This window comes from Nerophis ophidion, linkage group LG14 (assembly GCF_033978795.1).
Source record: "Nerophis ophidion isolate RoL-2023_Sa linkage group LG14, RoL_Noph_v1.0, whole genome shotgun sequence".
In the NCBI taxonomy this organism is placed as follows: Eukaryota; Metazoa; Chordata; class Actinopteri; order Syngnathiformes; family Syngnathidae; genus Nerophis; species Nerophis ophidion.
Window position 1 is genome coordinate 37,876,362 of NC_084624.1, and position 27,764 is coordinate 37,904,125.

At 44.4% G+C, this 27,764-nt stretch overlaps 1 protein-coding gene across 7 annotated transcripts; it reads left to right on the plus strand.

Annotated features, from left to right (window-relative positions):
- The first annotated feature begins 106 nt into the window (after nucleotides 1-106).
- rasal2 (RAS protein activator like 2) lies at nucleotides 107-27,751 on the plus strand. 7 transcript variants are annotated; one of them, XM_061920646.1, is made up of 19 exons: nucleotides 107-576; nucleotides 3,815-3,942; nucleotides 4,013-4,130; nucleotides 18,000-18,106; nucleotides 18,431-18,543; nucleotides 18,758-18,908; nucleotides 18,980-19,078; nucleotides 19,137-19,691; nucleotides 19,764-19,908; nucleotides 23,074-23,218; nucleotides 23,303-23,542; nucleotides 23,624-23,825; nucleotides 24,075-24,277; nucleotides 24,348-25,137; nucleotides 25,197-25,358; nucleotides 26,506-26,708; nucleotides 26,769-26,856; nucleotides 26,941-26,971; nucleotides 27,381-27,751. In XM_061920646.1, the coding sequence occupies exons 1-19, from the start codon at nucleotides 387-389 to the stop codon at nucleotides 27,578-27,580; spliced, it is 3,870 nt and encodes a 1,289-aa protein (XP_061776630.1). In that variant the 5' UTR covers nucleotides 107-386; the 3' UTR covers nucleotides 27,581-27,751. The 7 variants fall into 7 exon arrangements, with proteins under 7 accessions (XP_061776630.1, XP_061776634.1, XP_061776629.1 ...); XM_061920645.1 differs by lacking the exon at nucleotides 107-576 and adding an exon at nucleotides 2,349-2,793 and having other exon boundaries at nucleotides 24,096-24,277; XM_061920644.1 differs by lacking the exon at nucleotides 107-576 and adding an exon at nucleotides 2,352-2,793.
- Nucleotides 27,752-27,764: the final 13 nt, after the last annotated feature.

Genomic DNA, 27,764 nt, shown 5'->3' on the forward strand with positions numbered 1-27,764 from the left:
TATTTTAAAATTGTCAACGTTTTCACTAAAAATGTGTTATGTGACTAAAAAAGTCAACAAACTGGTCAAACAAATGACCATTAATCGATTAGTAAACTCCTCGCCGCCCCTCAGAACAGGAGCGCGCTCTGGTGTGGGCTCGTGCACGTCTTGTGTCGGGGGTGCGCAGGCTCGCGGTCACTTTCAAGGAGTTCGTGAGGACTTGGCGGCCGCCATAGGTCCACTCTTTTCCGGGGACGAAACAAGACGCCACTGTACTTTGCTGGTGGCTTTAGGCCACTGAGCTGACCCGCAGGAGTGGAACCATGAGGCGGAGCAGTCCGGACCACCGGAGGGCTAGCAGCTAGCTTGGTAGGAGCGAGCAGGCGAAAGTGTTGGCGCGCTTTATGGACAAAAGTCAAGTTGTAAAGTTGATAATTGGCGTCCGGAAGTTTTCAAACAAAGAAACAAGGTTTGGAGTTTGGGGAATGGACTCGGACTCCCTCACCGGCGACGTGGAATCTCTACACGGCGGACTATTGGACCGAATCTTGTCGGACACGGTATGCCAGCATCAGGGATGGCTCCTGGTTTACGGTAAGCGCGCCCCCCCCCCCCAACACGTCTTTTCTTCGTCATAGGTCAAAGGTCAGCTGACTGGTTTCAGTGATTGATGACATATGTGATGTCACCAACATGCGTCTCTCTGTTTAGTCTGGTTTCCATAGTAACGGCACAGTTTGTGAATGAACTCAGCAAAGATGAAAACCCTCCCCCACACTTGGCTTAGGATGCTGATCCATTCCTCACTTAGAACCAGAACCGGTCCAGAAGTGACTTACATCCCTTGAGCTTGTGAGTCACCGTCAGAAGGCGAGCACAACACCCGTGTGACCACAAGTGCGTACTTCCTGGTCTGCCAGAGGTGGAACAGGAAGTGGACAATTTCCTGTGGCGTTCAACAGGAAGTTGCTGCAGGATTTCCTTCCCAAACTTAAAATAACTTTAGGGGAAATTCTTAATCGTTTTTATCCTTCGCCATTATTCGATGGAGTGGGACTTCCTGTCCATGTGGTCAGTGGTCCAGACTGACGGCAAAGACTTCTGGGAGTCCTCGATGTTGATGGATATTTTTAAATTTTCAACAGGATAGCGGTCTTGGACCCACCAAAACACTGGAGATGCCCTCTCCTTCTACATTTACTCCATCATCAGCCGTTGTCAGTCCACTGCTGGACGACAGCCTCAGCATGTTTCTGCCGTAGTGAACGATCTCTAGCTGCTCCCTGCCACTGCACTGTTCCCCAATATTTGTCTATTTCATCTCGCGATCTCACTCTCTGTCTTCCTCTATTTCTGCTCCCATCCATGGGTCTCCATGATGTCATTAGCGAAGTCCATCTATTATCTGTTGTCCTACTGATATGTCCGGCCCACTTCCACTTACTTAATTTGATAGTTCTCATAATGTTTTGGACTTTGTTTTCTCACCCATTCATTTGTTTTTCTGTCTTAATATGTGATTCCGAGCATATTTCTTTCCATGTTGTGTTGTGCTGCTGCTATTTTCTTTTCCATTTTATTTGACAATGCCCAGGTTTCAGCTCCATATGTCATGGTTTGTAACACACATTAATTAAATACCTTTCTTTTTAGGCTTAACGGTATTTCTCCTCTCATGATGTTGCTCAGTTTTCCATATTGGCACCAGCCCAATCTGATTCTCCTCCCTATCTCCTGTTCTTGACTCTTTTCTTTCAGGCTAAATCTTTGCCCCAAATAGATATATTCATTAACATCATCAATTTAATTTCGATTAACAGTCACAGGTCCATGAGGTACCATGGAATTTGCCATAACTTTTGTTTTCTTCATATTCATTTTCAATCCACAACATTTGCTGGCATTTGCGAGGTCTTTAAGCATATCTTCCACTTCACTGAATTGCTCTCCCAAAACAACAATGTCATCTGCATTTACTACTGTGTCTTTTTGTTTCCTTTTGCCGCGAAGTGACAGGAAATAGCAATGATGGTGCGTCACATGCACGCACTCTTGCACAGGTGTGCATACCAAGATGGAAGCTCTCAACCAGTCAAAAGTTACACTCTGTAGGCTGCCGGTGTGAAGTGGACTTTCTGTTTGCCTTCATGGCCTTTGAGGGCTGCCATGTCACATGGCGTTCACACTCAGTTGACCCTCCAGTGGTCACATGGTGTCTCTGATGCGATCACATGTAGGAAGTAGCTGCTTGCCTGACAGGAAGAAGCTTTTAAACGCCGCCTTCATTCACTGTTTTCATCAAATCAACATCATCTCACTTCCTGCTCACAAAGGAACCACAGCCTGCTGGAACCAGATAGGCCCCTTGATGCGACACTTCCTAACAGGAAGTCGTTGAAAAGGCAGAGTGACTGAATGTGAAGCAGCTTGATGATAGCTGATGGTGTCTGCTCCACCATGTTTGGCTCGGTCTAGAGGCCCAGAACGACTAAGCGTCGGTGCCTGTTCATTAGGGCGCTTTCGCAGCAGCCATTGAAAACCTATTTGCTGACAAATGTGCCAAGATGGCTGCGGCAGGATGTGAAGAGCCGAGCAGAGAGCCACTAAGGATGAGTCAGCGTGACGGTCTTCTCCCATCGGGGAGCGAACTTCTGCGCACTTTACTGAATGTTCTTCATATAGAGCATGCTACTTCCTGTGTCCTGGAAATGATGCCACTCCAGAAGGCACAGCCAGACCCAGACCAACGATCCATCTGGCGCTTCTGGCAAAGGACTAACAGAAGTGTGGACCTTGATAAAGGAATGTCTGGTAGGACCTACTCCCTGTAGGGCACGCACACCTTTTTTTAACTTCTCACATTGGCACTTCTCTTTTTCCAACTTGCTACCACTATTGCGAGCCACTCGCTAGGAAACATGACTCATCAAGCATCACTCAATAAAACATCAGGGTCCGGTCACATAACTCGCTTGATCCGAGTCCTGAATCCCAGCTTTAGACCTTTGACCACTCCTCCCATGCCAACCCATCAAGCAAGAGCAAGGTTGATACGAGGCTGAAAAAAAGAAGTTATCTCACTTGAAACAAAGGCCAGGCCATCGTTACCCTCCGTGTCATATGACCCGTGTCATTGATCACATGATGACATACTCTTGAAGTTTTCATAAAAACACACAAAAGTTAATGGGATGCTTTCTCCTTAACACAACTCAGATTTGAAATGTACTTACTGTGTGTGTGTATTAGGGTCACACCCATTGCTATTCTCAGACAACATCCCTCCCTCGCCTATCCCATCCCATCCATCTTGATAAAGTTGTGACGCAATTTTTCTGTGCTCTGATTGGTTGATGTCTGCTATGTTTACTGGTTACTATGGGGACAAGACCTGCTTGCTGCTGGTTGTCACACAAAGCAGCCTGTGTGTGCTGGGCACGCATGTGTGAGAACAGGTGGCCAACATTCCCAGTGAGGTTGAAAAGAGTCAAGTTTCTCAAATGGTTGTGTTCAGTCATCATCATCATAAAGAAGCGTGTCCACAGCTCTATGCAGGTCTTGGTGGCATCATGCTACGTAAGACCAACTGCTGCATGATGCCCATACTGTACTCCCTACCTTTTGTTGACACGGACTAACAGCCCCTGTACTTATGTGGACGATTAAGATCCAATCCTTTTGTGGAGTTTTGAAGGTGCAGTTCCTAAGTAAGAAAATAAGTCAGGCCAACTCTTAAAATTTCCATCTCAAGTTAAGGCATCTTTTCAGACTCGTGCCTCTTGCAGGTGCATCCTGACCGGCAGTTGCATTAATTATGGCGTTTGTGTTTCAGATGTCAAGGGTCCTTCGGCCCACCGCCTCTCGTGTGGCCAGAGTCCATATTTAGACGGTGCCATGTGGGAGAAGAAGTTGTGCTTGTTGACGGATAGCCAGCTCCTTATAGTCAGCAAGGATGAGCAGGTGAGAAAAAGACCTCATCATGTGGTCTTCAAGTCCCGTCTGAATAATGCTGCCTTTTTCACCCTTACAGAATGAGGCCCAGGAGAAGACATCGGACGCAGCAAAGGCTCGCAGCCTTCGTAGGACCGTCAGTGTCCCCTCGGAGGGACAGTTCCCTGACTTTCAGCCAGAGGGCCCCATCAAGTTAGGTAAGACCAGAACCATGTCTAAAGAGGGTATGGATAATTCAGTTTCAGACAAGCCTCAAATGATTGTTGAAAACCCCTCACGTGACAACAGACGGCCATGTTTGGTACCAACTTTGAGTTGGAGCTATGCGTACACTGCACTTCCTCATTCGACTTCTCTTTTAATTGAATAATTTGTTTGCCATGTAAACATGCCTTGTTGGGGCTGCTCCACATGTAAAAGCTGCGGGATTTTTTTACATCACTTTCCTTGCAACCCAGTGAGGAGAAAAGTATGGGAAGTGAAGTTTCACAAAAAAATCCATACACAGTTGACATACTCTTATTTTGTTATTGATCTGTTTTCTTGATTTTCATGATTACAAACATACAAGCAAATCAACAGTCAATTAATCATGGAATGTACATAGCAAAAATCAAGTACTTTATATATATACTGTGTGTATATATGTGTATATATATATATATATATATATATATATATATATATTAGGGGTGTGGGGAAAAATCGATTTGAATACGTTGTGCGATTCAGAATTGATTCTCATTTTTTTAAAAATCGATTTTTTTTTTTTTTTATCAATCCAACAAACCACTACACAGCAATACCATAACAATGCAATCCAATTCCAAAACCAAACCTGATCCAGCAACACTCAGAACTGCAATAAACAGAGCAATTGAGAGGATACACAAAAACGACACAGAACAAACCAAAAGTAGTGAATCAAAAATGAATATCATCAACAACAGATTCAATATTCAATCAATGTTTACTTATATAGCCCTAAATCACTAGTGTCTCAAAGGGCTGCACAAACCACTACGACATCCTCGGTAGGCCCACATAAGGGCAAGGAAAACTCACACACAGTGGGACGTCGGTGACAATGATGACTATGAGAACCTTGGAGAGGAGGAAAGCAATGGATGTCGAGCGGGTCTAACATGATACTGTGAAAGTTCAATCCATAATGGATCCAACACAGTCGCAAGAGTCCAGTCCAAAGCGGATCCAACACAGCAGCGAGAGTCCCGTTCACAGCGGAGCCAGCAGGAAAACATCCTAAGCGCAGGCGGATCAGCAGCGCAGAGATGTCCCCAGCTGATACACAGGCGAGCAGTACATGGCCACCGGATCGGACCGGACCCCCTCCACAAGGGAGTGGGACATAGGAGAAAAAGAAAAGAAACGGCTGATCAACTGGTCTAAAAAGGGAGTCTATTTAAAGGCTAGAGTATACAAATGAGTTTTAAGGTGAGACTTAAATGCTTCTATTGAGGTGGCATCTCGAACCTTTACCGGGAGGGCATTCCAGAGTACTGGAGCCCGAAATGAAAACGCTCTATAGCCCACAGACTTTTTTTGGGCTTTGGGAATCACTAATAAGCCGGAGTCCTTTGAATGCAGATTTCTTGCCGGGACATATGGTAAAATACAATCGGCAAGATAGGATGGAGCTAGACCGTGTCGTATTTTAAACGTAAGTAGGAAAACCTTAAAGTCACATCTTAAGTGCACAGGAAGCCAGTGCAGGTGAGCCAGTACAGGCGTAATGTGATCAAACTTTCTTGTTCTTGTCAAAAGTCTAGCAGCCGCATTTTGTACCAACTGTAATCTTTTAATGCTAGACATGGGGAGACCCGAAAATAATACGTTACAGTAATCGAGACGAGACGTAACAAACGCATGGATAATGATCTCAGCGTCTTTAGTGGACAGAATGGAGCGAATTTTTGCGATATTACGGAGATGAAAGAAGGCCGTTTTAGTAACACTTTTAATGTGTGACTCAAAGGAGAGAGTTGGGTCAAAGATAACACCCAGATTCTTTACTGTGTCGCCTTGTTTAATTGTTTGGTTGTCAAATGTTAGAGTTGTATCATTAAATAGAGGTCGGTGTCTAGCAGGACCGATAAGCAGCATTTCCGTTTTTTTGGCGTTGAGTTGCAAAAAGTTAGCGGAAATCCATTGTTTAATTTCATTAAGACACGACCTCCAGCTGACTACAATCCGGCGTGTTGGTCAGCTTTAGGGGCAGGTAGAGTTGGGTGTCATCAGCATAACAGTGAAAGCTAATACCGTATTTGCGTATGATGTCACCTAGCGGCAGCATGTAGATGCTGAAGAGTGCAGGGCCAAGGACCGAACCCTGGGGAACTCCACACGTTACCTTAACGTAGTCCGAGGTCACATTGTTATGGGAGACGCACTGCACCCTATCAGTAAGATAAGAGTCAAACCAAGACAGGGCTAAGTCTGACATACCAATTCGTGTTTTGATACGTTCTAATAAAATATTATGATCGACGGTATCGAAAGCAGCGCTAAGATCGAAGAGCAGCAACATAGATGACGCATCAGAATCCATCGTTAGCATAGATCATTAGTCATTTTTGCGAGGGCTGTCTCCGTGGAGTGATTTGCCCTGAAACCGGATTGAAAGGTTTCACATAGATTGTTAGACGCTAAGTGTTCATTTAACTGCTCCGCAACAATTTTTTCGAGGATTTTTGAAATAAAGGGAAGGTGAGACACCGGTCGGTAGTTTACCATGAGGTCAGGATTGAGGTTAGGTCTTTTAAGAAGAGGATGAATAACCGCTTTTTTGAATGCTAGGGGAACAGTGCCCGAGGAAAGTGATAAGTTTATAATATTTAGCACTGATGGACCTAATAATACAAAGAGCTCCTTGATCAGTTTCCCAGGAAGTGGGTAAAGTAAACATGTTGTTTGTTTTATTCCATTTACACGTTGTAACAATTCCTCTAATGTTATTTCCTCAAAGCAAGAGAAACTATTTTGGAGGGCAGTATCCGCCGTATATACAATCGTGTTAGTGTTAATAGAACCCAGTTGTAGCTGGGACGCATTGTCTTTAATCTCCTTTCTAATGACTTCAATTTTCTTACTAAAGAATTGCATAAAGTCATCAGCTGAGTGGGTGGAGCTACTGGAAGGAGTCCCTTGTTGGGTTAGCGATGCTACCGTACTAAACAAGAATTTAGGATCGTTTTTATTACGGTGGATGAGATTTGAATAATAATTAGCTTTAGCTAAGGTAAGCATGCGTTTATAAGTTATTAAACCATCACTCCATGCTTGATGGTGCACCTCAAGTTTAGTCGTGCGCCATTTGCGTTCCACCTTTCTACATAATTTCTGAGCTCTGGTTTCTTCTGTAAACCACAGGGTACGCTTTTTTGGAGCCTTTTTTAACTTTAGCGGTGCTATGTTATCAATGGTTTCGCGCAGGGCGTCGTTAAAGTTGTTAGTGAGGTTATCAATAGAGCCCCCATACTTTGGGAATGGTGCCATTACCGAGGGCAGTAGGTCAGCAAGAGTTGTCGTTGTGGCCGTATTAATGTTGCGGCTGCTATAGCTGTTATTATTATTATTAGTTTGCCGAACATGCGTCTGAAACTCGAATTTTATAAGGTAATGATCGGACAATACTTTAGTATACGGGAGTATCGTAACTTTGGAAACGGTGATACCCCTGACAAGCACTAGGTCTATCGTATTACCGTTGCGATGCGTGGGTTCATTTATTATTTGTGTGAGACCACAGCTATCAATTATAGTCTGGAGCGCTACGCACGGTGGGTCCGATGGGGTATTCATATGGATATTAAAGTCCCCCATTATGATTATATTATCGGCGTGTGTCACTAGATCAGCAACGAACTCTGAGAATTCATTGATAAAGTCCGAATAGGGCCCTGGGGGGCGGTAGATAACAGCCAGGTGTAGAGGCAGCGGTGTGACAGACCTCATAGTAAGCACCTCAAACGATTTATATTTATTATTTATGTTAGGACTAAGGTTAAAGTTTTCGTTGTATATTAGTGCGACCCCCCCGACCCCTTTTAAGAGGACGGGCAATATGCGCATGTGTAAAGTTAGGAGGACATGCCTCGTTGAGCGCAAAAAAGTCGTTTGGTTTAAGCCAGGTTTCGCTGAGACCGATGACGTTAAGATTGTTGTCTCTGATGATATCATTAACTAACAACGTTTTGGGAGACAATGATCTTATGTTTAAAAAACCTATATTATAGGTAGTGGGCTGTTTTAGGGAATTTTTGATCAAATTATCCGTAGTAGCAATATTAATAATGTTGTGTTTATTATGCCCAGTGCATTTAGTATAATTACGACCATATCTAGGAATTGATATGACGGGAATTTTCCGATTGTTTGTTTGTTGCTTTGATAAACTGCACGCATCATAGTTAACCACCTCAATAAAACACATGTCCAACTCTGAAACACTCAAAGCAGAAAAAACTTGTTCTAATTTAACTGACTCCTTACCCAGACCAGTAGTCTCGCATCTTCCATTTAAATCCGGCTTCAGGATGGAGGGAAGTGGTGTTCTGTGGGGATTAGCCTTCTGCTTTGTTTTTAGCCCCGCTCGGCATCCGCGTTTCCGATCACACCGCTGGCGTCTGCTCGGCCCCCGCTGCTACTATACTCCCCTGCTTCACAGGCCGCTGGATGTAGCCGTCGAAGTATTCCCGTGCTAGTTAGGAGGTCTAGCAAGCACGCGTTTATCAGTCCAAAACGGCCCGATATGTCCACATCCAGAAGTGTCTGGCGGTCGTACGTGATCACGGAGTGACCACGATGTGAGCCAGCCATAAAGTTTGTAGAATTGTCCGGTATTTCTGCCAAATGTTCCATATTTAGCAGGAGCTCCTCGAGGTCGCAGCCCTTCCGGGCGCCGCCATCTTGGATCTTCTGATTTATAAAAAATTAAAAAAAAGAACAATATCCAGGGGCGTCACTAGCTTTTAAGGACAGGGGGGGCTTAGCCCCCAGGAGATGAACAGGATGTGAGCTAACGTAGCGCATGAGTACAAAACTTCAAAAACGGCTAACAAAGACTTAGAAATTATTCTTTGTTATTATTATTTCAGTCGGTTAAGGAAATTAAATATACAGTATATGGAAGTCTGAATAGAAGTGAGAAACGTTTATGTATACTGTTAGAAAGACTTAGAGTCCGTCTGCTGATCTGAAAAAGAGCCAAAGCTGTCAAAGAGCTGTGGGACCATCTTCAAAGTGCAATGCTGAAACAGATAATGCAAACAATAAAATGTAATTTCAAGGGCTTGAAATTAATGATGTCCCGTCGTTCCGGGGACGGTAAAAAAAATGCACGGGACGATGGCTTTGAACCATTTTTTTCTTTTTCTCTTTATGTATTTATTCATTTTACATTTTATATTAAATGTCTAGGATTTTCCTCCCTCTGAAAATCCTATGAAATGTTTAACAAGCCATCCTATAATAATACAACAGCTATTAATGTAACAAATCAATACAATAAAACAAATATATTTTTAATGATATTTTTTTCATTATTTTAACAATGGGCTAATGTATACTACTTTATATAGATTGTACAAGAAACACAAAACTTAAAAACTAAATTATTTACAATTTCAGACACAAGGTTTTGTGCAGCTTCACTCATTGTAAAGGAAAACGGAAGTCCACGCAGGAGAAAAATGACTACAAAGATGGTGTCTGTTTTTTTTATATATATAATATAAAATAGTGGTGAACATGTCCTTCCCCAACTACTTCGGCACATGTTGCAGCCATGAAATTTTAAGTTAATTATTATTTGCAAAAAAAAAATACGTTTTTGAGTTTGAACATCAAATATCTTGTCTTTGTAGTGCATTCAATTGAATATGGGTTGAAAAGGATTTGCAAATCATTGTATTCCGTTTATATTTACATTTAACACAATTCCCCAACTCATATGGAAACGGGTTTTGTAGTTGGGAAAGGGAATGTTCACCACTGTGTTACATCACCCTTTCTTTTAACAACAATAAATAAACGTTTGGAAACTGAGGAAACTAATTGTTGAAGCTTTAAAAGTGGAATTCTTTCCCATGCTTGTTTTATGTAAAGCTTCAGTCATTCAACAGTCCGGGGTCTCCGCTGTCGTATTTTACGCTTCATAATGCGCCACACATTTTCAACGGGAGACAGGTCTGGATTGCAGGCGGGCCAGGAAAGGACCCGTACTCTTTTTTTTTTACGAAGCCACGCTGCTGTAACATGTGCTGCTGAATGTGGCTTGGCATTGACTTGCTGAAATAAGCAAGGGCGTCCATTAAAAAGACGGCGCTTAGATGGCAGCATATGTTGTTCCAAAACCTGTATGTACCTTTCAGCATTAATGGTGCCTTCACAGATGTGTAAGTTACTCATGCCTTGGGCACTAATGCACCCCCATACCATCACAGATGCTGGCTTTTGAACTTTGCGTCGATAACAGTCTGGATGGTTCGCTTCCCCTATGGTACGCATGACACGATGTCAAATATTTCCAAAAACAATTTGAAATGTTGACTCGTCAGACCACAGAACACTTTTCCACTTTGCATCAGTCCATCTTAGATGATCTCGGGCCCAAAGAAGCCAGGGGCGTTTCTGGATCTTGTTGATAAATGGCTTTTGCTTTGCATAGTAGAGCTTTAACTTGCACTTACAGAAGTAGCAACAAAGTGTATTTAGTGACTGGTTTTCTGAAGTGTTCCTGAGCCCATGTGGTGATATCCTTTAGAGATTGATGTTGGTTTTTGATACAGTAAGGGACCGAAGGTCACGGTCATTCAATGTTGGTTTCCGGCCATGCCGCTTACGTGGAGTGATTTCTCCAGATTCTCTGAACCTTTTGATGATATTATGGACCGTAGATGTTGAAATCCCTAAATTTCTTGCAATTGCACTTTGAGAAACGTTGTTCTTTAACTGTTTGACTATTTGCTCACGCAGTTGTGGACAAAAAGGTGTACCTCGCCCCATCCTTTCTTGTGAAAGACTGAGCATTTTTGGGGAAGCTGTTTTTATACACAATTATGGCACCCATCTGTTCCCAATTAGCCTGCACAACTGTTGGATGTTCCAAATAGGTGTTTGATGAGCAGTCCTCAGCTTTATCAGCAATTATTGCCACCTTTCCCAACTTCTTTGTCACGTGTTGCTGGCATCAAATTCTAAAGTTAATGATTATTTGCACAAAAAAAAAAAAAAAAAAAAAATATATATATATATATATATATATATGTATATATATATACAAACAAACATGTACATACAAGTATACATATATATGAGTATATATTTGTAGATATACATATATACATTATTATATATGTTTGTGTATATATATGTATGTATATATGTGTATGTATACAGTATATGTATGTGTGTATATACATGTATGTATATATATATATCTTTGTGTGTGTATATATATATATATATATATATATATATATACATATATGTATATATATATACATATATGTATATATATACATATATGTATATATATATATATATATATATATATATATGTGTATATATATATATATATATATATATGTATGTGTATATATATATATATATATATATATATATACATATATGTATATATATATGTATGTATGTATGTATATACACTGCTCAAAAAAATTAAAGGAACAGTTTTTTATCAGGGTATGGCATGAATTCAATTGCACTTTTCTGATAAGGTTTTGGTCAGGTACGTGGCAGAGGGGGTTGTTAATCAGTTTCAGCTGCATTGGTGTTGATGGAATTAACAACAGGTGCACTAGAGGGTCAACAACGAGATGGACCCCAAAACAGGACTGGTTTTGCAGGTGGAGGCCATTTCAAGTTCCTCCTTCTTGATCTTTTTTAACTGTTTTTCCACAAGTGTTGGCTTTATCTAGAGTCATTATCACGACTGGGAGCATGAGGCGATGACTTAACCCTCCTGAAGTTGCGGAGATTGTCCAACTCCTCCAGGATGGAACATCCATGCGTGCTTTTGCAAGAAGATTTGATGTGTCTCCCAGTACAATCTCCAGAGTATGGAGGAGATTCCAGGAGACAGGCAGTTACTCTTGGAGACCTGGACAGGGCCGTAGACGGTCCTCATCCCATCAGCAGGACCGATATCTGCTGCTTTGTGCAAGGAGGAACAGGTTGAGGACTGCCCTAGCCCTACAGAATGCCCTCCAGCAGGCTACTGGTGTGAATGTCTCTGCCCAAACAGTCAGAAACAGACTTCACGAGGGTGGCCTCAGGGCACGACTTCTTGTAGTGTGCCCTGTGCTCACTGCTCAGAACCGTGAAACTCCATTGGCATTTGCCATAGAACACCAGAATTGGCAAGTCTGCCACTGGCGCCCTGTGCTTTTCACAGATGAGAGCAGGTTTACCGTGAGCACCTGTGGTAGACGTGAAAGGGTGTGGAGAAACCAAGGAGAGTGCTATGCTGCCTGCAACATCATTCAGCATGACCCGTTCGGTGGTGGGTCAGTGATGGTCTGGGGAGGCATTTCCATGGAGGGACGAACAGACCTCTACAGGCTAGAGGACGGACGTCTGACCGCCATTAGGTATCGCGATGAAATCCTTGCCCCCATGGTCAGACCCTACGCTGGTGCAGTAGGTCCTGGGTTCCTCCTGGTCCACGACAATGTGGCAAGAGTATGCACACAGTATCTGGAGGATGAAATAATTGACACACTTGAATGGCCCTCACGATCACCTGATATATACCAGATAGAACACCTCTGGGACATAATGTTTCGGTCCATCAGACGCCGCCAGGTTGCTCCTCAGACTTTACAGGAGCTCACTGATGCCCTTAGACAGATCTGGGAAGACATCCCACAAGACACCATCCGTCGCCTCATTAGAAGCATTCCGCGACGTTGTCAGGCATGCATACAAGCACGTGGGGGCCACACAAGATATTAAAAATAATTTTGAGTTGCAGAAATTGAATTTAGGCAAAATGGACGAGCCTGCCACATCATTTTTTCACTTTGATTTTTGGGGTGTCTATATGCTGAGCCCTCTGTATGCTGAAAACTTATTTCCATCAAAAGATGTGGCATCCTTTTGTTCCTGAGACATTACTGTCCATATCAGTATAGATATCTGACGTTTTTTTTTTCTTTCACCATTGAAATCTGATGTGTTTTCAAAGTGTTCCTTTAATTTTTTGAGTAGTGTATATACAGGACTGTTTCAGAAAATTTGAATTTTGTGATAAAGTCCGTTATTTTCTGTAATGCAACTAAAAACATGAAAATGTCATACATTCTGCATTCATTACACATCAACTGAAATATTGCAAGCCTTTTATTATTTTAATATTGCTGATTATGGCATACAGCTTAAGAAAACTCAAAAATCCTATCTCAAAAAATTAGAATATTTCCTCAGACCAAGTAAAAAAAAAAGATTTATAATAGCAAAACAAAATCAAACATTTGAAAATGTCAATTAATGCACTCAATACTTGGTTGGGAATCCTTTTGCACGGATTACTGCATCAATACGGCGTGGCATGGAGGCAATCGGCCTGTGGCATTGCTGAGGTGTTATGGATGCCCAGGATGCTTCAATAGCGGCCTTTAGATCATTTGCATTATTAGGCCTGGTGTCTTTCAGCTTGTTCTTCACAATAACCCACACATTCTCTATGAGGTTCAGATCAGGGAAATTGGCAGGCCAATGGAGGACAGTAAACCCATGGTCAGTACACCAGTTACCGGTGGTTTTGGCACTGTGGAGAGGTGCCAGATCATGCTGGAAAATGAAATCATCATCTACAAAGAGCTTTTCAACAGATACAGCTTCAACAGCCGTATTCCCATGGTCAAGCCACTCCTGAACTCTAGACAACGGAAGTTCCCTCAGTCAGCAATGGTTTGGGGAGCAATGTCAGCTGCTGGTTTTGGTTCACTGTGTTTCATCAAGTCCAGAGTCAATGCAGCTGTCTACATGCTTCCATCTGTTGTAAAGCTCTATGGAGATGATGATTTAATTTTCCAGCATGATCTGGCACCTGCTCACAGTGCCAAAACCAGCAGTAACTGGTGTACTGACCATGGCATTACTGTCCTCGATTGGCCTGCCAACTCTCCTGACCTAAGCCCCATAGAGAATTTGTGGGGTATTGTGAAGAAGAAGCTGAAAGACACCAGACCCAATAATGCAAATGAGCTGAAGGCCGCTATTGAAGCATCCTGGGCATCCATAACGCCTCAGCAATGCCACAGGCCGATTGCCTCCATGCCACGCCGCATTGATGCAGTAATCTGTGCAAAAGGATTCCCAACGAAGTACTGAGTGGATTAATTGACATTTTCAAATGTTTGATTTTGTTTTGCTGTTATAAATCTTTTTTTTTTTTAATTGGTCTGAGGAAATATTCAAATTTTTTGAGATAAGATTTTTGAATTTTCTTAAGCTGTATGCCATAATCAGCAATATTAAAATAACAAAAGGTTTGGCAATATTCCTGTTGATGTGTAATGAATCCAGAATGTATGACATTTTCGTGTTTTTAGTTGCATTACAGAAAATAAAGGACTTTATCACAATATTCTAATATTCTGAGACAGTCCTGTATATTTATGTGTGTGTGTGTGTGTATATATATGTTTGTGTGTGTGTGTGTATATATATATATATACATATATATATGTGTGTGTATATGTATATATATGTGTGTATATACATATATATATATATATACACACATATATACATATATACACACATACACATATGTATATATATATACACACACACACACATATATGTGTGTATATATATATATATATATATATATATATATATATATATATATATATATATATATATATATATATATATATGTGTGTGTGTGTGTGTACAAACCTCGTTTCCATATGAGTTGGGAAATTGTGTTAAATATAAATACAAACGGAATACAATGATTTGCAAATCATTTTCAACCCATATACAGTTGAATATGCTACAAGGACAACATATTTGATGTTCAAACTGATAAACTTTTTTTTTGTTGCAAATAATCGTTAACTTTAGAATTTAATGCCAGCAACACGTGACATAGAAGTTGGGAAAGGTGGCAATAAAAACTGATAAAGTTGAGGAATTAGCCTGCACACCTGTGTGATGTTCCAAATAAGTGTTTGGTGAGCATTCCTCAACTTTATCAGTATTTATTGGCACCTTTCCCAACTTATTTGTCACGTGTTGCTGGCATCAAATTCTAAATTTTATGATTATTTGTAAAAAAACAAAAAAACTGTTTATCAGTTTGAACATCAAATATGTTGTCTTTGTAGCATATTCAACTGAATATGGGTTGAAAGTGATTTGCAAATCATTGTATTACGTTTATATTTACATCTAACACAATTTCCCAACTCATGGAAACGGGGTTTATATACAGTATATTTATATATATATACATATATATATATATATACACACACGCGTATAGGTATATATATATACATATAGATATACATACACACACACACACACACGTATAGGTATATATATATACATATATATATACATATATTTATACGTATATACAGTTGGGCAAAAAAGTATTTAGTCAGCCACTGATTGTGCAAGTTCTCCCACTTACAATGATGACAGAGGTCTGTAATTTTCATCTTAGGTACACTTCAACTGTGAGAGACAGAATGGGGGGGGGATCCAGGAATTCACATTGTAGGAATTTTAAATAATTTATTTCTAAATTATGGTGGAAAATAAGTATTTGGTCACTTCAAACAAGGAAGATCTCTGGCTCTCACAGACCTGTAACTTCTTTTTAAGAAGTTATTCTGCCCTCCACTCGTTACCTGTATTAATGTCACTTTTTTGAACTGGTATTTAAAAGACACCTGTCCACAGCCTCAAACAGTCCGACTCCAAACTCCACTAAGGCCAAGACCAAAGAGCTGTCGAAGGACACAAGGAAAATAATTGTATACCTGCACCAGACTGGGAAGAGTGAATCTACAATAGGCAAGCAGCTTGGTGTGAAAAAATCAACTGTGGGAGCAATTATCAGAAAATGGAAGACATACAAGACCACTGATAATCTCCCTCGATCTGGGGCTCCATGCAAGATCTCATCCCATGGGGTCAAAATGATCATGAGAACGGTGGGCAGAAATCCCAGAACCACATGAGGGGACCTGGTGAATGACCTGCAGAGAGCTGGGACCAAAATAACAAAGGTTACCATCAGTAACACACTACGCCAACAGGGAATCACAACGAATTGAGTTTATACCAAAATGGATACATGGATGATACAGCAGAGGATTGGGAGAATGTCATGTGGTCAGATGAAACCAAAATAGAACTTTTTGGTATAAATAAACTCAACTTGTGTTTGGAGGAAGAAGAATACTGAGTTGCATCCCAAGAACACCACACCTACTGTGAAGCATGGGTGTGGAAACATCATGCTTTGGGGCTGTTTTTCTGCTAAGGAGACAGGACGATTGGTCCATGTTAGGGAAAGAATGAATGGGGCCAAGTATCGTGAGATTTTGAGCCAAAACCTCCTTCCATCAGTAAGAGCTTTGAATGGTTGACCAAATACTTATTTTCCACCATAATTTACAAATAAATTCTTCAAAATTCCTACAATGTGAATTCCTGGATTTTTTTTGCACATTCTGTCTCTCACAGTTGAAGTGTACCTATGATGAAATTTACAGACCTCTGTCATCATTTTAAGTGGGAGAACTTGCACAATCAGTGGCTGACTAAATACTTTTTTGCCCCACTGTGTGTGTGTGTGTGTGTGTATATATATATATATATATATATATATATATATATATATATATATATATATATATATATATATATATATATATATATATATATATATATATATATATATACACACACACACACACCTCATGTGGTACATGCTGTGTCGTCGGCAAAGGACTTGATGGGACATATTTTTCTACCTTAGTCAGTTCAGCATAGGTGGTAAGAGGAGACAGCAGGTGACATCACAAAGTGTCTTAGCAACAACATCATCCGCTTGTCTCTTTAAAGTATTCTTTAGAGACAATCTCAATTTGAAGACATGTCCAGGAAAGAAGCTGATTGCAGAATTTATCCAGCAGGGGGCATGCCTCAACTACACTGGGCCAGAATGCTGTAAGATAACACCATGAGAACCAGCAACTTCCTGTTCTGCATTCTCACCCGGTGTCATTGTGGACTGCTCCCTGCTGGCTAACTGCTGACATCGCGTTGTTTCATGGACATTTCTTCAAAGCAAGATTTCACTGAGGAATACTTCATCTCTGAAGCGACACAAGGATGTGTTGCAAAGTCACTTTGTGATGTCATCAGCTGTCTCCTTTTACCACTTGTGCAGGGTAGACAAACTATGTCCCATTATGCTCGCTGCTGACGACACAGCATGTCCCACGTGAGGAGTGAGGAAGGGAGCGAGGGTGAGCGAAGGGGAGGGGCGTGCAGCTGAGGCATTGATTTAATAAATGCGCTAAAAGCACAGCGCCCTGAGAGAAAGAGTAGGAGGAGGGAGGACGCCAACGGGACACGCTGAAGTATGCTGACAAGAACAGTATCCCCGCTGACTGCATCAGCTCATTGGCCGACAGGTGGCTGAGGCGTGGCCGCTCGCATGTGACCTTGGGGGCCTTGTGATGATGGGAAACAGCTGCGATCGAGGTAGTGTGTCATGTGACCACCTGTCATGGCTGACTTCTTTTGCTGAGCTTGGCTTGGGGCATTCGCGTGAGGTCGCTGTCAGAACCTCATTCTAAATGCACATCTTCATGCTGTGCCCGTCAGACACAAGTCACTCCGAGTTGGGCAGGAAGTGAGAGTCTAAATTTAGCGTGAGGATCGATAGTCTTGTCCTCATGTCATTGGAGTGCATCCCGGGACGTTCTTGTCCCTCTCTTCGAACTCACTAATGTGTAAAACAATGATGATGATGATGATGTCTTCCTTTGCAGAAGCGTCGTCTGAGCCATCTCCAAGGAGACGCAGTCTCTCTGGTCTGGCGAGCTCAGAGAGGAGTGTCCCTGTGGACAGTCCAAGTTCATCTCCCTTCAAAGTGCCTGTGAGTCTCACACACATGTCTCCATGGTAACACATGGAGAAACTTCCTGCTTGCACACTGACAGTAACCTGATTACAGCAACCATCAATGGCTGCTAAAGTAATCAGAGTACTGCCGGGTGCGTTTGAGGATAATAATAACGCAGGAAATTAGGCCGCCGCTCTGCTTGGAGCTTTCATGTTTCAGATGGCGTGATGGGCGGAGCCAAGATGATTGCTTAGATCTCAGTGGTACCAGTCCATAAATGATCAGATTACATGCAGCGATCTTGCAGACTGAGTTTTGCTGAGTCATTTCAGAGTAACGTGCCGTGTCGTGTGTCAGGGCTTCTTCAGCAAGCGTCTCAAAGGTTCCGTCAAGCGAGTGAAAAGTCACAACAAAGCGGACAGGAACGCCAGCTTCAGACTTCCTGTTCTGCGACCTGCTGACACCGACAGGTACGCTGAACACGCCCTTTCTACTACTTTATTTGGCAACGGCGAGGGGTGCCGAGTTATTGTCTCGTCGGTGTGTCGCCATGGAAACGCAGTAGGCGTAGGCATCTGAGGTTTATCGGTCTGAGCTGCATAGATCACCGCCCCCTTTGTTCCGGACCTTGGCGGTGCCGTTCAGCAGTGAGGTATGCTGAAAATTGGTGTCCTGTGGGTTCAGGACACGTGGAGCGTCCCGGGTGAAGGCGTGGACATCTCACGAGTCGCTGAGCCCCGAAGGAGCGTTGGAGGCGTTGGATCTCAACATGGAGGACGAAGTGATAGTCAAGCCTGTGCACAGCAGCATTCTGGGTCAGGACTTCTGCTTCGAGGTTAGCGAAGCCTGCCTCTTCATTACCACGAGATGATGCCAAAGCTGTTTGCTCCACCTCCTTCCTGTCAGGTGACCCACTCAGGTGGGACCAAGTGCTTCAGCTGCCCGTCGTCGACGGAGCGAGACAAGTGGATGGAGAACCTAAGGAGAATCGTCCAGCCCAACAAGGTGAGTGAAGTATGTCCTCCCTGCCGAACGCCTCTTAAAACGGCGTTTGCATTTCTAGGACAACTGTCGCAGGGCGGAGCATCTTCTTCGGCTGTGGATCATTGAGGCGAAAGACCTGCCCCCCAAAAAGAAGTACTTTTGCGAGCTGTGTTTGGATGACGTCCTGTATGCCCGCACCACCAGCAAGCCACGCCAAGATGGCCTCTTCTGGGGGGAGTACTTCCACCTGGCTGACCTGCCCGCCGTGCACAGCATCACTGTGCACGTGTACCGCGACGTGGATCGGAAGAAGAAGAAGGACAAAAATAACTACGTCGGGCTGGTCAATATTCCTTTGGCCAGCGTGACAGGGCGGCAGTTTGTGGAGAGGTGGTACCCCTTAAGCACACCCACAGCCACCAAGGCCAAAGGGGGCGGGCCTTCCCTCCGCATCAAGTCGCGCTTCCAGACCATCGCCATCCTCCCCATGGAGCAGTACAAGGAGTTCGCGGAGTTCGTCACCAACGATTATAGCACGCTGTGCTCCGTGCTGGAGCCCGTAATCAGCGTCAAGAACAAGGAGGAAATGGCTGCCGCCCTCGTGCACATCCTGCACAGCACGGGGAAGGCTAAGGTCAGACTCCGCCCCCCCCCCACAGCAGCTTAACGGCACGGTACGATCATGGCGTTTCTTCTGGTCCCTCAGGACTTCCTGACCGACTTGGTGATGTCAGAGGTGGATCGCTGTGCCGACCACCAGGTCCTCATCTTCCGGGAGAACACGCTGGCGACCAAAGCCATCGAGGAGTTCCTCAAACTGGTCGGACACGCCTACCTGCACGACGCGCTTGGTGAGAACATGCCACACGTGTGTGGTTTCGTAACATGATCTAGGGCTGCACCATTTTAAGAAAAAACCTAATTGTATTTTTTCTCTCTAAAATTGCGATTCACTTTGCAATTGTTTTATACATAAAAATGCATAAAATAACCAAGGGAGGCATGTTATTTAGACTGTCAGTCAACATACCCTTATCTCAAAGTGTCACACATTAGAACAAAATGCAATAATTAACTTTACAAAATATTTGGTTTAATGCAGACTCAGAGCTTTTGTCAACAACATGCTTTCAAACTGAAGAAATAATCCATAAAAACTGCACAGAGTCTATAATTTAATGTAATCATCCATTTTCTACCGCTTGTCCCTTGCCCTTAGATCGGCAGGTTGTGACTTCAAACCCCGGCCAAGTCATACCAAAGACTATAAAAATGGGACCTATTACGTCCCTGCTTGGCACTCAGCATCAAGGGTTGGAACTGGGGGTTAAATCCATCCATCCATTTTCTACCGCTTATTCCCTTTTGGGGTCGCGGGGGGCGCTGGCGCCTATCTCAGCTGCAATCGGGCGGAAGGCGGGGTACACCCTGGACAAGTCGCCATCTCATCGCAGGGCCAACACAGATAGACAGACAACATTCACACTCTCATTCACACACTAGGGCCAATTTAGTGTTGCCAATCAACCTATCCCCTGGTGCATGTCTTTGGAAGTGGGAGGAAGCCGGAGTACCCGGAGGGAACCCACGCGTTCACGGGGAGAACATGCAAACTCCACACAGAAAGATCCCGAGCCTGGATTTGAACCCAGGACTGCAGGACCTTTGTATTGTGAGGCAGACGCACTAACCCCTCTGCCACCGTGAAGGGTGTTAAATCACCATAAATAATTCCTGGGCACGGCACCGCTGCTGCTCACTGCTCTCCACACCTCCCAGGGGGTGAACAAGGGGATGGGTCAAATGCAGAGGCCCAATTTCACCACACCTAGTGTGTGTGACAATCATTGGTACTTTAACTTAACTCGGGCAGTAGGCGGAGTACACCCTGGACGAGTCGCCCCCTCATGGCAGGGCCAACACAGACAGACAACATTCACACTAGGAGGAAGCCGGAGGCACAAGCACTATCCGCTGCTCTAATGTAATCTCAATGTATAATAATGATAATGCAAGTAACCATTTAAAAGGATATAAGCGTTTTTCTCATTACTGTAAAATTATTTTATTGTACTGTAATTGAAAGGTAAATACCTTTTGCCTATCCTAAATAAACAAAACAATACAATTGACCTATTTCTGTGAGCAAAAATGTAATTTTAGTAAATATCGAACTAAAATACATTGAGTTGTCTTTGTTTATTGCCATCACATGATCATTCTCGCTTGTTTGTCCAAGCTGTAATATTCCCACAACGGGACATTTTGACTTTGTAATCATATTTTCCTCCAATATTGTTATTCTGTGGAACTTCTTACTAGCGAGTGACGACGGAGGCGATGTCCGTGAATCCTGTGTGTGTAAGCCAGCAATCTTGCTTTCCGCCCACCGACAAGACAAAAGATTGTGAATGACTAAAGAGGGCTCACTGCGTTCAGTTAAATTTACTGTTAAATTAACGCGCTCAATGAGACCTCGCATACTCCCCGTTTGAAGCGGAAGACTAAGAAAACAAATGCACATGGATCTTATCGTTGCTGGCAAAGTATTTTGACCTATTTTTCATTGATTGTTCGATTGATTGACTTTTTGACTATCGAACCAGGACTAGTAAGCATTAAAACTTTTTTGAGGAGCAAGTTTTGTTGTTTTTAGCGCAAAGGCTTCCTCCCTTGCAGCACACACAAATTTGCTATCTCTTTAAAGGCCTACTGAAACCCACTACTACCGACCACGCAGTCTGATAGTTTATACATCAATGATGAAATATTAACATTACAACACATGCCAATACGGTCGGTTTAGTTTACTAAATTGCAATTTAAAATTTCCCGCAAGGTATCCTGTTGAAAACGTCGCGGAATGATGACGCGTGTGCGTGACGTCAGACTGTCAGGAAATATTAGCTCAGCACCAGTTACGGCTAAAAGTCGTCTCTTTTCATCGCATAATTACACAGTAATTTGGACATCTGTGTTGCTGAATCTTTTGCAATTTGTTCATTTAATAATGGAGACTATAAAGAACAATGCTGTTGGTGGAAAGCGGTGTATTGCAGCTGCCTTTAGCACCGAGACACAGGCGGTGTTTCTTTGTCTTTAACACAGAGCGGTCAAGCGAACATGTTTCTCTACGTCAACCAGCATGTTTTTGGATGGGAAAATTGTCATATATATCTTACAGCAGACATCATTGGCTTATTTGTCCTCCTGCAGTAGCTGTTTAAAAGGCAGCTGTGAGCTTGGCTCCTCTGCTTCTCTCTTAACCACTGCGTGTTCACCGCGGCCATCCGACCTCAAGGTATGTCTTTTTAATCTCATTAAAACACTATTAAAACAATAAGCAGATAAGGGATCTTCCAGAATTATCCTAGTAAATGTGTCTAATTACATCTGAAACGCTCACACTGCCGCCGCCCGGAGCTGTCGCTTTTTATTTTATTTTATTTTTTTCTAGTCCTTCGCTATCAATATCCTCATCCACAAATCTTTCATCCTCGCTCAAATTAATGGGGAAATTGTCGTTTTCTCGGTCCGAATAGCTCTTGCTGCTGGAGGCTTCCATTAAAAAACAATGTGAGGACGTGAGGAGCCCTCACCCTTGTGACGTCAACGCCTGCGACTTCTGGTAAAGGCGAGGCTTTTTTATCAGCACCAAAAGTTGCAAACTTTATCGTCGATGTTCTCTACTTAATCCTTTCAGCAAAAATATGTCAATATCGCGAAATGATCAAGTATGACACATAGAATGAACCTGCTATCTCTGTTTGAATAAGAAAATCTCATTTCAATAGGCCTTCAAACCCTTTTGATTGGCTAGAAGGCAAAGGACACCAGGCTCAACAAATCTGATTGGCGAACATGTCTGTCACTCAAATGAAATGAAATGAAGAAGGAAAATTAAACTCCACCTCTTGCGTTTTTTTATCGCGCTAATGAAACCTCAGTGTTGATTAATCGTGCAGCCTTAGTGTGATTGTGGTCATACGAAACAAAAGCTAAGTGTGCATGTCCAGGTGAATTCATCCGAGCCTTGTACGAGTCAGACGAGAACTGCGAGGTGGATCCAAGTCGATGTTCCAGCAGCAGTTTGTCCGAGCATCAAAGCAACTTGAAGATGTGCTGCGAGTTGGCGTTTTGCAAGATCATCAACTCCCACTGGTACCACAGCAACTGCCGCCATGCCCATTTTGTTGCTCAGAGCCTCACTTCCTGTGATAGGTTCTGACTTCCTGTGTGTTGCAGCGTGTTCCCTCGCGAGTTGAAGGAGGTGTTTGCGGCGTGGACACAGCAGTGCGCGGCTCGCGGCCACCAGCAGGACATCAGCAAGCGTTTGATCAGCGCCTCGCTCTTCCTGCGCTTCCTGTGTCCCGCCATCATGTCGCCGTCGCTGTTCCAGCTCATGCAGGAATATCCCGATGAGCGCACGTCTCGAACCCTCACTCTCATTGCCAAAGTCATCCAGAATCTGGCCAACTTCGCCAAGTAGGCTACTTCCCAGTTCCTTCTCATCACGTCCAGAGGTTGCCACGGTGACAGTGGATATCCCTGTTACGTATCGCGCAGGTTCGGGACCAAGGAAGAGTACATGTCCTTCATGAACGACTTCTTAGAGCACGAGTGGGCGGGAATGATGCGATTCCTGACGGAGATCTCCAACGCCGAGACGCTGTCCAGCACGCCGGGCTTCGAGGGTTATGTGGACCTCGGCCGAGAGCTGTCCTTGCTCCACGCTCTCCTGTGGGATGTGGTCTCTCAGCTGGACAAGGTAGGTGTGACCCATTGTCTCCTTATTCATCGAAGCATGGCCTAACTCCGCCCCCTTCACCCATGTGACCTAACTCAGCATGATTCATCTTTCAGTTTGATTCCATTAAGTTTCCTTCATTGTGTTCCTCCCTCCTTCTCTTCACTTCCTGTCTGGCCACCATCTTGGTCTCGGTGCTCCACCCCCCACCACCACCACCGCATCCTGGTGCCGTCCGCTCGCACGCACACGCAAAATACGACACGCCAGCGTGAAAATTCCTTCCTGCAGGCCACCGTCGCCAAGCTGGGCCCATTGCCGAGAATTTTGGGAGACATTTCTCGCAGCCTGGCAGCCCCCACGCCTGTTCAGCAGCAGCTGCGTCCTTTCCAGGACCACCATAGCTCCGCCCACAACATGAGCGGTAGTCTGTCCTCGGGCCTGCAGCGAATCTTCGAGGATCCGTCAGACAGGTGAGTAATCAGCTGGATTAAGTCTTTACTCTGTGCTGACACTGACTTCACGTTCTGCCAACTGGTGCAGCCGATGTCCTGGCGGCGAGTTAGCGAAGCCCGCCATTCTAGGGTCTCGCTCCCCGCCGGCCGAGCCTACACTTTGCAGTGCCCCCAGTTTTTTGGACCAGGACGAGCGAGACGAGACGTTGGCAGGTGGCCGCAGCGTTTCTATGGTGGACCTGCAGGACGCTCTGAGGTCGCCTGAGGCCCCGCCCCACCTCAACAGGGCAGGCTCCCAGGCCTCGGTTGCAACCGCAAACCCCCCCCAGTTAGCGGCGCAAGTAAGCAAAGCTCCGCCAAGAGACGCTCAGCCGCAGAGCGCGCCGCAGACCAGGCGTCCGCTGCAGCCGCCAGTCAAGCATCAACGCAGCCTGCAGCCGCTTTCCTTCCAGAATCCCGTCTACCACCTGAGCAACCCCGCGCACTCCGTGTCCAGCTCAGAGAACCTGAGCAGCGGAAGCTCGGACGGCAGCCGGCAGGGGGTGAAAGGTCAAGTGGCGTCCGACAGCAGCCTGGACGGGTCAGGCAGCAAACGCAGCGCTCGCAGCTCCACGCTGTGCTGCCATGGGCCCCCTGAGCTCCCGCCGTGCGCCATGACAGCAATCGCCATCCCTCGACAGGGCATGGCAACGACGGGCACCGCCCACATTGTGAAGGTGGAGCAACAGAGCCGGGGAAGGGGTGGGACCAAGACACAATGCACCTCACGCCGTAGCAGCGGCGCCACCACCACAGAGCTTACGCCGACAGCCAATCCAGTGTCCCCCTGCTGCGCCGACGCCATTGCCCCGCCTCTGAGAGATGGCACCAAGCAGCAGGTAAGAATTGATTGACCTCAGGTTGTCCGCCCCATAAAAAACTCTTGGGAACGTGACAGGCAGCGTCCCCGGTGGAGGTGGAGGCGGCAGCAGCAGCAGCCATGTCTCCTGTGGAGAGGACGGCAGCTTGGGTGCTCAGCAACGGTCAATTCCAGGAGGAACAACATGATGGCGAGGATGAAGGGGGGCGGAACCGTGAGGAGGGCAAAAACTCTGAGAAGGTAAACCAGAAGTGATTTAAAGGCCTACTGAAACCCACGACTACCCACCACGCAGTCTGATAGTTTATATATCAATGATGAAATATTAACATTGCAACACATGCCAATACAGCCTTTTTAGTTTACTAAATTGCAATTTTAAATTTCTCGCGAAGTGTCCTGTTGAAAACGTTGCGGAATCATGACGCGTATGATGACGCGTGCGCGTGATGTCTCGAGTTGGAGGGGACATACTAGCGGCTAAAAGTCGTCTGCTTTAATCGCATAATTACACAGTGTTGTGGACATCTGTGTTGCTGAATCTTTTGCAATTTGTTCAATTAATAATGGAGAAGTCAAAGTAGAAAGATGGAGGTGGGAAGCTTTAGCCTTTAGCCACACAAACACACGGTGATTCCTTGTTTAAAATTCCCGGAGGTGAAGCTGTACTATGGATCAGAGCGTTCAAACGAACATGGATCCCGACCACTTGTCAACCGGCAGGATTTGGTGAGAAAATTGTGGTAAAAAGTCGCCTCTTACCAGAGATCAGTGGAACTTCTGTCGTGCTGCTGCTGCCGTGACTAATTCTCTCAGAGATTTGCGTCAAGACACCCGTGGACACACCCCTTTGACTATCAGGTACTATATAATCTCACTAAAACACTAGCTACACAATAGAAAGATAAGGGATTTCCCTGAATTATCCTAGTAAATGTGTCTAAAAACATCTGAATTGCTCACAATGCAATCACCTTTTTTTTTTTTTCCAGTCCTTCGCTATCAATATCCTCAGCCACGAATCTTTCATCCTCGCTCAAATTAATGGGGAAATTGTAGTTTTCTCGGTCCGAAAAGCTCTTTTTGTTGGAAGCTCCCATTAAAAACAATGTGAGGATGTGAGGAGCCCTCACACGGGTGACGTCATCGTCCGCGACTTCCGGTAAAGGCAAGGCTTTTTTATTAGCGACCAAATGTTGCGAACTTTATCGTGGATGTTCTCTACTAAATCCTTTCAGCAAAAATATGGCAATATCGCGAAATGATCAATTATGACACATACAATGGACCTGCTATCCCCGTTTAAATAAGAAAATCTCATTTCAGTAGGCCTTTAACTTTGTAAAAAGCAAGCCAATATTCCAACTTGACTGCGCCCCCTTGGCAGTACGAGCTGGAAATATGGCGGCTGAAAGAGCGCCTGCGGGTGTCAGGGCAGCGCCTGGGAGAGTACGAGCGGCGTCTGGTCGCCCAGGAACTCTCCATGAAGACGCTCCTCCTTGACTACAAATCACGCCTTGACGACAGCGAAGAGCGACTCAAGCATCAGCAAGAAGAGAAGGACGTGCAGATGAAGAACATCCTCTGCAGGTAGGTCATGCCCAGATGTCCCCACGCCCCTCCACACCTCACCACTCTGTGTGCGTGCAGGTTGATGGCGGTGGAGGAGGAGCTTAAGCGTGACCACGCCGAGATGCAAGAAGTTATTGAAGCTAAACAAGAAGTCATTGATGCTCAGGTACGTCATACAGGAACCATCATCATCACATGACTGTGATGATGATGATGAAGCAGTGCTGCTTTGTCTCTTGACTAATTCCAGGTCAGTAACGGACGCAAAATAAACAAAGCAGGCAAGTAACTGAAATCCCGCCCCCTCCCTGACACAACAACACCTCTCTAACCTGTTCAGCCAATCATGAAGCAGCCTAGCATCATGTCTGTTAGACAGGTTGCAGATGTGTGTGCGGTGTTTTTGTTTTGTTTGGTTTGGCCCCGCCCACCTCAATTGTTGGCTTTTGTTGTTCCTAGTTTGTTTGATTTGAGTTACTTCCTGTCAGGTCATAACCACATCGCAGCATAAAAAGATGCTAGTTTCTAGGACACGAGATACCGATTGGAGTAATTAGGTTGGAATGCGTCGATGACCCCTGTGGAAAAAGGAATACAAATTGCCTCTTAGTTGCGATGAGATTTGAACCTGACACGTCGTTTCAGCTGTCAGCCTGACTTGCTGCCTCAACATTTGTTTTGTCCAATCAGGAGAGGCGGATCTGCTCACTGGACGCTACAAACTCACGTCTAATGGCGGCGCTGACACAAGTGAAGGAGCGCTACGGCTCGGGGAACCTCCGCAATGGCCTGTCGCCCGGCAACCCCACCAAGCTGTCAATCACCGAGAACGGAGAGTTCAAGAACAGCAGCTGCTGATTGGCCAACCACAGAGGGAGGATGAAGCATAGCATGTAAATACTGCAGGGGTGTGTGTAAAAATGTTTTCTAACTTTTTTTAATGTTTGAAGTGGAGATGTTTTTATGGGATTATTTCTTAGTTGTAATTTATTTCTCCACTTCCTGTTGAGCTACTGAAGACACTCCAATGTTTGCTGTTCTCAATAAAAGCTGCTAGTAAACATGCTTGTCTCC